Here is a 12,140-nt window from a genome sequence, read left to right as displayed (position 1 = left end):
CAGATTTCCGGTTCTGTATTGCACATGACTTCTATTTTATTTTGTGTTAAAAGTGTGCGCAAAATATTTTTACTTAGAAGAGATTCGTGTTTGAAGTATAAGATATAAAGACATATTATTTGAGTAATGCGAAATAAGCTACCATAAATTTTGGCTGTAATTTGTGCTCCAATAATTTTGTAATTTGTAGCAGCAAGTACATATAAAAAATAGCAATTTTGACGTTAGTTAGCCTAAATGTAGGCAATGAATTTTATAAATTTATATTCAATGGAGAAACTGTTGCCTACAGTTTGGATGATATTATATTGTGGTTTTAACAGAAACGGTTGAACACTGACGAATTTAACTTGAGTGCCAAATTCTGTCTTCAGTCCGAATTGCAACTAAACAATTTTTTTAGTAACTTGCTAATATTTCACATATAAATTTTTTTTCTGCTTTCAGGACTCACCTTATCCACACTAACTTCCTCACAGGCGGACGAATCGCTCGATACGCGAGAAAATGCCGATCTGACATTGAAATGTCGCTTCACAGATCATTACGATGCCAATGATTTCACATTCTATTGGGCGCGTTGGACCGCCAACCCTGCGCAATTCGATAACGTGGCCATACATGATGTCTCGCTGAATTCGGGTTACAAGTAAGTAAAATTTAGAAATTTATAAAAAAAACAAAAAAAATTACAAACTATTTTTTAACACAATGCATGGATAATAATTTTTATTTACATCAATTTTTTGCTATTTTTGTCTTTTAAGCTGTTCTATATAAAAACATTTTTCTTTTCAATTTCTGCTTTATTTATGCTTAAAATTCCAGTTTAATTTGGTTTAAAAAATCTCTAGAATATCTTTTAAATATCATGTCTTTCAGTTAACAAGCAATTTTCACCATCTTCCATTTTCCAATTTAGTCAGTTTGTGCGCACAGCATGCCAATCTAATAAAATGGCGTGAGCCAGCGAAAAATATTATAATTTGCACGTTCATTTGTTATTTTAATTAAATGTGCACGCGAAACAGCATGCGATTGGCAAAAATAAGAGCAAGAGCAGCATAGTAAGAATAGTGGCAATATCAAGGAAGTGCAAACATTCACACGCTGACTCACTCAGTTCACCCAGAGTTAACCGTATGAATTCGAACTGCTCAAGCGCCGAGTACTCGGTGGGCATTCTCCCACACACAAACCATTTTTTTCCTGCTTTCTTCTTAATTTCTTTCCTACTGCTGGTTATATCAGTAACCCCTTCACTCCACCCTAAGCATGCGTCTGCTTCTGCCACTCCGTACAACTGCTCATTCACTCACTTTTCTCTACTCACTCTAATTCACATTATATTCAACACTTCTCTATAACCTATTTCAACTGGCTTAGAGGTCAACGTGGCGTATACGTAACGAAGAACTTGCGCTTCGCTTTCAGCAACCTGAACTTGTGCGACCGTTATCATATGCTTCGCGTACGTACACATCTAATGCTTCTAATTAAAATCAAGTCTTGACTTAATCTGACTATCGCACTAAATGCTAAAGAGATAGAATGCTAACAGTTTTCGGTGTTGCTCTCGCGTCGAGCAGTCATAATTCACAACTGTCATTAGGAGCTCGCATTTTGTATTTATAAACACGTGCTTGTGTTGTTCTGTATAGTATATTAATATATAAGTATATATTGTGTGTGTATGCGTAAGCATCGTACTTGTGCATAATTTATGTGAATAGAGACGCTGACAGCGACTTTGTTGCGCCTGAAGTGGCCTGCCTTGCCACAAGTCAAGTGACACTTGCGTTTCTTGCTTTTTTGCTCGAAGTGTTGCTTTTCTGCGTTCTTCTTTCGTTGCTGTTAATTGCCATATTCATTTTGTCTCCACAAGATTGTATGAAGTTTAATTGCACTAGACTTTTCTAAAGGTATTTAAGATATAATCTGTTTGTGTGTTTGTTTTAAACGAAATTAGATGAGCATAAAGGCCAACAAAGATGCTGTGGTAGTAAAGAAAGTGTAGAATAATAATAATTTTCTGTAATTAATCTTAACTATTTAACTTTAAAAAAAGTAGATTTGTGAATGCGATAATTTTTTTTTCAATAGAGTTGCCACCTGATTCAAAATGTTATATTTAACACTGGTATTTTAGTCATAAAATGCTCTAGTACAAGCTTTAAAAACAAAAATAATTTTCTGAAAATTATTTAAGGTTGCCAGCTTATATGAAAGTGATAATTTATAAAAATTGTCAGCATTTTTCGGTAGTTAAAAAAAATAAAGTTTAATAAAGTATGTAAGTGCACAAACCTTTCTAACTGGTTACAAGACCGTTATGATGGCAATCGTTCGTAACTAAGCAAATTTTTTTAAACCAGTTTTCTCATCAATTTTGCTTTGTAACCTAATTTTATTAAACAAAAACTGTAAAATCTTTAATTTGACTATAAACCGATCTATATATTTCTAAAATACACAAAAAGAAACAAATCCATAACTTCAATTTGAGAATAATTTAAATTAGCGTTGCCACCTTTTTACAATGCTTGAATACATTTTTTTGTGATTTTTAAAATCGGTAATGCGTTAAAGGCGACTTGTTTAAAAAAACAGGTCTATTCAAGAGAGCACAAATTTGGAAAACCAGTGTTGCCACCCCAAAAAACGCAATTGTCAATTTTTTTTCAGTTTCTTTTAATAAGTCGAACATCGCCAATACTGCATTATTCAAATATTCGAAGCACTCCACCTAGCTTTAGCGCTCACTCTGGCATTGAAGTTTATTCAAGTGCTTGCCACTCGAAACTAAATGAATTCTCATTATTTTTCATTTCGACTCGTGACGCTCAGCGCTATCCAAGTCTCGCTAAATGTCGCAGCCACCACTACTGTCTGTTTGCGGGCACGGTTGCCTCTTGCATTTCTCTACTCTGTTTCTCCTTTCGCTTATATTTTTTTTATCTGCTATAGAAGAAAGAATATAAGTGATTAACCCAAGCTGGAATATAAGTTCAGCTCTTGAAGAGTGCCTGTTAACTACCAAAATGGAAATGGAAAAGAGTTATGCCATATTAAAAGCGATACTTCTATGTATATACAATTATATGTATGTATGAATGGCCTAAGCCGTTGTCGGATAAAATGAGCCATAAACATGTTTATTATGAAGCATAAAAATTAAACTTTTTTTTTCGCCACTCAATGCTGGAATTTGCTCATTTTATCAATTCCTTTATGGCGAATAAACTCGTCTATAAAATGCGCTTGTAAACAAAATAAACATATGAAATGAAAGGCAATGAAACGTAATGAGAAGCAGCAAGGCTATGGCAGAAAATGAACGTGAATAAAAAAATTACAAAAAAAGAAAGAATTTTCAACAAGCAAACAATGCGCACTGCAAAAGCCTACACACAACACAAAATGACAGCATAAATCCGTCGCTTGAATGGCAGACAGACGCAGCTTACCGACTGCCTGCCTACTGTTACCAACATTACCCGCATTGTTGTTGCAGTCGCTGTTACAGTTGGCTTGCCGCTTGTATGCTGTCAGGCCTAAAGGCTAATATCTCGTTTAACATTTCATTATGGCAATGGCGATTGTGAATAGCGAGCGACAGTCAACAACGCGCTGGCAAAATAACTGCGACAGCACAAAAGCAATCACAATAACAACTGCCGAGTGGAAAAAATGGCAAAACACTGCAAACAAAGCGGGCATAAGTGGAAAGCGCAAAAAACAAAAACAAAATGAAAATAAAAAGCCAACATTACATTTCAACAACTCTACTTCTTGCGTCCACACTGTGAAGTGCGCGCTGAACGAACTCGACATTTAATCGTAATCATGAACATGGCGAGCTAAACGCGCTGCCGCAGCAACGACGACAGCTCGATAAGTATGAGTCTATTGCATTTGCGACTGCTGATGGCCGCGTAAACAGCAGCTGGTGCCACAACACTGTGGCATATAGTAACTGCTGCAGCCGTAGATATTGCGCATAAATGACAGCGCGGCGACAGCTGCTACTGCATTGAAATACTTCCGTAGCGCGGTGTTTTGCGCCACCGCCTACTCAATTCGCCACTACAGCTTAGCCAATTCTATGTAGAGCCGTACTTTAGCTAGATTTTGCAACGTCGCCCACTTGTGTTTCGCAAGCACAAAATTGTTGTGTCCTTGTGCGCGCCTCTTTTGTTTCGTAGTTCATGGAGACCTCTTTGCATTTGCTCAATTTGCAAGGCAACGCGGCCACTTCGCATGCAGCAATAGCAACAGCAATAGAATTATAACGAAATGCTGGAGAAAAATTATTTTAATAATCGTAATAATCATAATAAAAGTGCGACGTAACGTGGCAATAGAAGTGAAAAATAATACTCGACTTTTAGGCGGTGAACCAGCAGCAGATACTTGGGATCTCCGGACGGCAGACAAGCAGATTCTTACCTAGCGCGTCTACATAAGCTGTTTAGTGGCGAAAAGGCCTTCAGTTTTTATGCGCGATTGTTTATTAGCAGCATCATGCTTTTATTGCGTTGGTGACGGTGGTGGTGGCTTGGTGCGAAATGACATTTTGACTGAGTAGACAATGTATGTCCTTCACAACCATGCCTTATAGTTAAGATACCTAATTTGCGTTCTTTTCTTTATTTCAAGATGTCTTGTAAAGTTTCTCTTATAAAATATACGTCGAAAAGTCCTACCTAATATTATTTAAAAGCAAGAGAATATAGATTTTCTGCTCCTTTCAATACCTCAGTTTAGTGCCGTCATATTCTCAATATAGTTAAATTATTTCTGTTCATTATACAATTTTTGCTGACATATGCAAAATTGTAAGCCCTTGGTTTATTAAAAGAATAGCTATGTGTTCTTTTATTTATTTTTTTCAATCAATTAATTTTTTATAATTTGGCCGCCTCTTACATGTCATTTATCTAGTTTTTCTGTTAATCATACGTTTTTGTATATCGGCCTAAAGGTAGGCTACATCTTACCTTCGTTACTAGAAATCTATGAAGGAATAACTAAAATATAGCATACACTTAGGCGTTATCTGCACATATATGTATTTATTTATAGCTTTAAATAACAATTCCTATAAAGCAAACAATTCACTTTTTGTATCCAATTGAAATTTACTAATTTTTAAAATGAAAATAAAAACATACTGTAAATCAAAGAGTTTTCCTATATCAGAAGTTAACCATTTTCATTTTACGTTTTTAGGTAACTACATTTTTTATCCACAAATTTTGCTATTTCGTACTTATGGTATACACATGTATAATTGTTGTTTATTCGTGAGCACCGCAACCGAAAAAGGTCTGGGCAAATCTTACATATAGCTTATATAAGTTTTTATTGCTGGCAAACCATATACCAAGAACTAGTTTAATATACGTTTCTGGTTTTACTTTATATTCTCATTTACATTTACTACTATATTTGTTGAAAAATAATACTGCTCATTTTTTGAAGAATTTTTTCTTTTCGTAAACCACTTATCTTTAGTGAACAACCAAACATATTAAAAGTATTTTTCTGGTTTCAATACACTTGCTACGTGCAGCATATTATTCACTAAAACCGTTATGGAAATATTTGCTTACATATGCACTTTTATTTACTAACATTACAAATTTAAGGCAAAGCCTTAGGAACGACATGGCGTATACGTAACATTTTGTTTCAATAGCGACAACACTGTTGATCACATTGAGTTGCTTTATACCCTTAGCAATTGTAGTGACAAAGCAGCAGCTTGAACCAGAAATACAAAAAAAAAAGCAGAACGCGCAATAACAACAACAAAAGACGCAACGAATGCTATCAAGTGGAGCAATTGACTTTGAGTAGCGAAAAGATATAAGTACCTATATATGTATGTATATTATGTATATGATATATTTTATATGCTATATAGGTACATCAAAATTGTGATTGAAACAAATACGCTGCAAGAACATTGTGAGTGAAAGCACTGCAACCAAAAAATTTGTCAAAACAAAGTTAAAAAAAAAAAATGATGGAAAAATTTAGCAGCTAACACTCCTGCCGCGCTTGCATTTTACATATACATATATATATATATACTTAAAAGTATGCGTTGTAAAGAATGCAAAAGGAAGTAGTTGTAGTGTATACCTCACAACTTAACAACAGCATAAAAGTAAAAATATTAAAAAAACACTAAAAAAATATAGCGAAAAGGAGTACATTGCGCCAAGAGCGCATAAAGGCGTCCTTGAAGCGAAAGCAGTGGCTTCGCTGCCGCCGTTGACGTTGCGAAAGAACAATGGCAGCATTAGAGTGCGCTGTTGCTTTGGGAGTTAGGTGTATTGTTGCAAAACGCTGGCAGACAACGCAGACGAGCAAGCAGCAGTTAAAAATATATACATATATATAAATATACATGTATATATATTTGTGTGCGTGTCGCTGTATGCGCAGCCATTGCAAAGGATCGTTGCAACTATGCTAGGGACGATAGTAAGAGCTATTGAGGGAATTCTGTCATATAAACGCAGTTAAATGAGCAGTTCGCACTTGAAAACATGCTGCTACCTAGCTACGCTGTAGCTGCAGCAGTAGTATTAGTAAATCAGCGTTCTTCATATATATTTGCGGTTCCGTGCACCTACACGCCTGACTAAATTGCACAAAAGCAGGATTACTTTCATTTATCTACCCTTGACTATGACAAAGCGCGCTGAAACGGTTTGAGTAACATTTTTCTTACCGTTTATATATATATATATTTTTTTTTTTTTCTGTTGCGTTTATATGTTTTTTCTAGCCTTACTCTATTACATGTATTTGTTGCATTTTGCTTTTGTCCTCTCTGATTCTGGTTTTAAGTTCCGCCGTCAGAATTCTTTACGCTTATGCTCCGGTGCAACGGCGTGAAAACTTATGTAGGTAGCAACAGTTGGGAGCGATTTGGTTTAGTTTTTATTTTCCCATAATATGGCAGCGGTGTTTATGTCATTTTACGCCACAAGTAGCTTGAGTCAAAGACAAAAGTAGTTGCAAGGTGGAAAATTTAATAGTTTTTTCATGAGGTTCGTTAAATGAAGTGCCAACGTAGAATTTTTTGAAAAGGAAAAGGCTAAAAATTATATTGAAAACTTTATCTCAAAAACGTATTCCTTACTTAGTTTCTTTAATAACTCTAATTTTCTTAATAAAAATTACTAATTATACCCTCAACAGGGTATATTAAGTCAGATATCCTATAAGGTATATAGTATATAAATGATCAGCGTGACGAACTGACTATATTAAGGCATGGCGGTCTGTCCGCCCGTTCATCTGCGAACTCGTCCCTTAATTTTTCAGAAATCGATCTGAAATTTCGCACCCGCTCTGCTCTCACCAAGAAGCTGCTCGTTTGTCACTATAGCATATAGCTGCCATACAAACGAGATATCATCACGAAATTTCGTTTGGGTTATTGCCTAAGGTAATAATATAATATGCAAAGAAATTGTTCAGATTAGATTACTATAGCATATAGCTGCCATACAAACTGAATTATCGGAATCAAGTGCTTGTATGGAAAACTTTTTCATTTGACAAGATATCATCACGAAATTTGGCATGGGTTATTGCTTAAGGGAATGATGCAATCCTTGAAGAAATTGTTCAGATCGTGTCACTATAGCATATAGCTGCCATACAAACTGACCAATCAACGTTTTCGTAGTGAAACTTTGCATTTCTAAAAGAAGTTAACGTTTTTATTGTTTTTATAAATATTTTTTTCATCTAATTTGCAGCTTTGAAAATAATCGTTGATATGTATGCTTTGTTAATTTAAAGATAATTATTTAATTTGATTAGATTTGCATTCTGTTGTAAAACTAGTTCTACATATTCCAGTTACAGCTTGCGTAAAAAACACTGAAATAAAAAATTAAATTCAAATAACAAATTAACAAAAATTTTTCTTCCTCTTAAAACTTGCTACTAGCTCGTTAACTAAGTCCTAAGAAGAGTGGTTGAGTTGAGCGCCAAACAATTGCAACACAAGCGACAACAAATGCGCCACTTTATTGCCTTCCATTGTATGCCTTAAGTTTACATATTGGCTGCTAGTATAAGGTTTTCTACAAATTTATGTATATATTTTTATTGTTGCTGCTGTAACCGCTCGCACACTTGTTGTGCAAGCCGCATATGCATTTGCATTTGGAAGACAACTGCATTGTAAAGTTTGTCGATATTACAACTCAGTCATATGAGTTTATTTGCCAAGCACAATTGAAAATTTTGTAGCATTTCTTTCAATTATATATAGTATAAATCTCACAGAAATATTGTGAATAATATAAATTGGATACTAGAGAATGCTGCTTCTAAATCTACTTCAAGTATGTAATTATATGTAAGTGAAGAGAATTCTTTATAGTTTTTCATGCGTACGTAATTGCATGCCACAAATACCATATGCTTCTGTACGTCAAACTTTACTTAAGCTTGGATTTTATCAAAATATGTAAATATATATAAAATGTTCTGAGACTAAAACAATTCACTAAAATAATTTTGAAGTGTGTTGGTGCTGGTATATTTATATCTGAGTTTTATGGAATTAGTTCATTTCTGAAATTTATTTATCGTTTAAAGCGAGTTTTCACTATATCACTACATCAAAAAAATCCCTACATCAATATTTGTCACTTTCAGCGTGTCTTCAGTGCTTCAAAGTTATATTTTCTTGCTCTATAGCTGTCTTGCTCTTGTCAATTAACTACTAATATCTCGAAATTGCATAGCTCTACGTTTTACGACACACTCATATTCGCTTTTCGAGTTCTTCTCCCACATATACTATCTCTCTCGTCTCTCAGTACTCTGTTTCTTTCATCCTGCTTTTTATCTTCTCTACTCTACTCTCCTCTCCGTCTCCGTCTCCATCTATTTTCTTTTCATATTTTCTTCTACATAATTCTTGTAAACTTTTGGTAAATGCAACAATTTCCGCACGAGTCAAACTTTTTAAGGCGACAACAATAAGAAATCTAAACATTTGCAACCGCAGTCCAAACTCTTCCTGTCGCACAAAATTTTTCAATTTCCTAAGCAAGCGAACTATGCTCATAAACAATCAAAAAATAAGTTCACATACTAAAATCAATTTATGTTCTTTTGAGCAAACACTTATTTATTTACCATATGCTTGGGAAAACATTTTAAATGAATATACATTGATCAAAGCACTCCTAAAGACATGTTAAAACATTTGTATATATGAGCGTCCACAGCTGAGTATGCTTGTACTATTTGTGCAACGCAGAGCGTACGTGAGTGAGCGAGATAGAAAAGAAGCCAACAGTATTTAACTTCCACACCATTGACTTATGACTTAGGTAAACTTATAAATTGTACCAGGAAATCACAAAATTTGTGCAGCAACACATACATACACGCATACAATCCGAAGACTCTTCGGTATGCGTAGACAAATATTTGCGGTTACCTGTCGTTTGCATAGACAATTTCATACACCAAATCAATTCTAATTGATTGCCTCTATTTGTTCAAAACAAAAAACGTAAAGAAAAACAAAAAATTTGTAATATGCTTCTTCTTGCTCTTTAGCCTTTTCGAGTGCTGGTTTTTAATAAATTGTAGCATATGTAAGTGTTGGGGCTTATGAGCTGGAAAAAGACTAATGACCATAAGTGAATGCCCGACATGCATGAAATGCATGAAATTTTATATTTTAAATTGTTAGCATATTGAAGTAATTGGAAAAAGCTTATTTACAGCTCACGCGTGTACCGGTGATTGTGTGCTGCAATACAAATATTTGCATAAAATTGTTTGGTTTGCTAAATTGATGAGTTTTAAAGCGGTTTGTAGAAAGTTTGTGAGCGAGTGCATTGAAAAGTTCTAAATTACAAAAAAGCATAGGAGAGAATGCGGCAGAATGAAGCTATTATTATTATATTATATACTAGAGATAGAAAACATTTTGTGGTAACAGAATTTATTTTTCCAGTAGCTTTAAAATGTAGACTATAAGGTGCAGAAAAATGTTTGTAAGATTAATTTTAAGATTGGATTAATTTAACCACAAAATTTTGGTTAAATATCAGTAACATTATTTTAAGACAAAAAAAAAACAAAAAATCATAACAAGACAAAACGTTAACTTCGGAAGAAAACGAAAAAGCTTTCCATATAAAAACTTAATTTTGATTGTTCAGTTTGTATGGCAGCTATATGCTACAGTGGTCCGATATGGGCGTTTCCCACAAATGAGGAGCTTCTTGGAGAGTAAATTACATGTGCAAAATCTTAGATCGATATCTTAGAAACAAAGGACCAGTTGGCGTATGTACAGACGGACAGACAGACGGACATGGCAAAATCAACTCAACTCGTCATGCTAATCATTTATATACTTGTATGTACATATACATTTTAAAGTGTCGTTTCCTTGAATTAACCATGTGTCAATGTCATGTTTCTAACGCCATGTAGAACCCGATCGGACATATACAACGAGAGATACAGATAAATAACGTCATCTATTGGAAAAATAATGGATTTCTTGTAGTATTAAGATATTTATTGAAGTTCGATGAAGTAATGAAATTATAAAGAAAATTTGTGGCAAATTACTGTGTTTTGGGAATCGGAAGTAAATATTTGATGTTTGCCTTTACACCAAACTTTCTCTAGGTGGGGCTGTGCTAAATTGTTGATATTTTTTTTTAATGGGTTTCTGGCAAAAATTTTATGTTACAACATTTTTTGGGTTGGATAATACTTTGGTGCGTTTTTTAAGTTTTATAAAAGTTTGTAAGAATTGCTTTTTAATAATGCCGGAAAAGTATATAGAGCGATAATTTTGTGTTTTGAGCGCTTGAAATTTAAAAGAAATCGGAAAATCAAAAATGCGTCTAAGTTTTCTTCTACGTTTTGAAATACCTTACTTTATACTGCCTTACATTTGTTGTCAAGTGACAAGAAACTAAATTAATAAGAAAGCAACCTAAATAAATACGTCTTATGTTAACTCATGTCCTCTTTTTGGCTTATGATAGACTGAAGAATTCCTCTTATAGCAAGAGCATTTGCAAATAATTTTGACAACAAATATGAAAGTGTTAAAAAATGATGCAAAAGTACTGAATGCATGGTTTTTATCATTTTGTGGAAAAAATAATTTTTACTTATCGTTTGTTCGCGCCAATAAAAGTTTGCGTCAATTGTGGCGACGAATCAAATATTTTGAGAACTTGAAAGGGAGCAAAAACTCACGCAAGGTGGTAGATTTCTACGCTATACCTAGATGGAGTGTGTACGAACTAAATGACAGAAATGTTAAAAAGTTGAGCAAATAATATACCAACTTCACACTTTCTACAAAAAAAATACATTTAAGGTTATATACAGCAGGACATAAGGTAGCACAATTCCAAGCACAAACTATATATGTATAATGAAAGTAGGTGTGAGAGAGAGAACGGAAGGGAGTTATTGAGAGCGAATAAGCTACCTTCACAACAACAACAGACACGCTGTTTAAAGCCTCACCAAATGCAACGAAACCCTCGTCCACCTGCTTGGATGCCTGTCTGCGCTTGAAGGCAAAAATTATTTGTCACACAAACTGTCACAACCGCAAGATTGGCGCTTGACATTTTGTGCAAATATCTTTTAAGTGTAAACTTGCCAAAACTTTATCGAATCTCTCCCCTATGCATTTTCATAGTCGTTACCCACTTCGCCACTTTTTCAGTCGTTAATTTAACTTAGCGCAGCGAATAACAGTTAGAATTTTAATCTTCAAAAAGTTTGCGCAAACTTATGAAAGGAAACAAAACAGAGTGAGAGTGTAGGATACTTGAATTTGTCTAGACGCCTGCTGGAAGGTTTCTCCTTTTGTGCAAGAGTATATTGAGTTTGTAAATTTTCAACAATAGTATTGGCAAACTACTAACATATAAGTAATTGATAAAATAATATTGCAAAAAAAAATTTATAATAATAATACACACATATGTATGTAGATTTTAAAGATATTTGGCTTTTCGTTAAATCGAAACTAGATTGAAAAGCTGAACAAAATATCTTACAACCTCAAGCATAAATAAAAATTTTAGTAAAAAATTATCGAT

At 34.1% G+C, this 12,140-nt stretch overlaps 1 protein-coding gene across 5 annotated transcripts in view; it reads left to right on the top strand.

Annotated features, from left to right (window-relative positions):
- Positions 1–12,140, top strand: part of ed (hemicentin protein echinoid) — a 250,656-nt gene that overhangs the window by 142,287 nt on the left and 96,229 nt on the right. For all 5 annotated transcript variants that reach the window (XM_036366815.2, XM_036366817.2, XM_036366816.2 and 2 more), the window contains one exon: positions 448–649. In XM_036366815.2, coding sequence (XP_036222708.1) covers positions 448–649 — 202 coding nt within the window. The remainder of the gene's footprint in view (positions 1–447; positions 650–12,140) is intronic.

This window comes from Bactrocera oleae, chromosome 3, assembly GCF_042242935.1.
Source record: "Bactrocera oleae isolate idBacOlea1 chromosome 3, idBacOlea1, whole genome shotgun sequence".
NCBI lineage: Eukaryota > Metazoa > Arthropoda > Insecta > Diptera > Tephritidae > Bactrocera > Bactrocera oleae.
The sequence above is the reverse complement of the archived record's forward strand: the minus strand, read 5'-3'. Positions and strand labels throughout refer to the sequence as shown.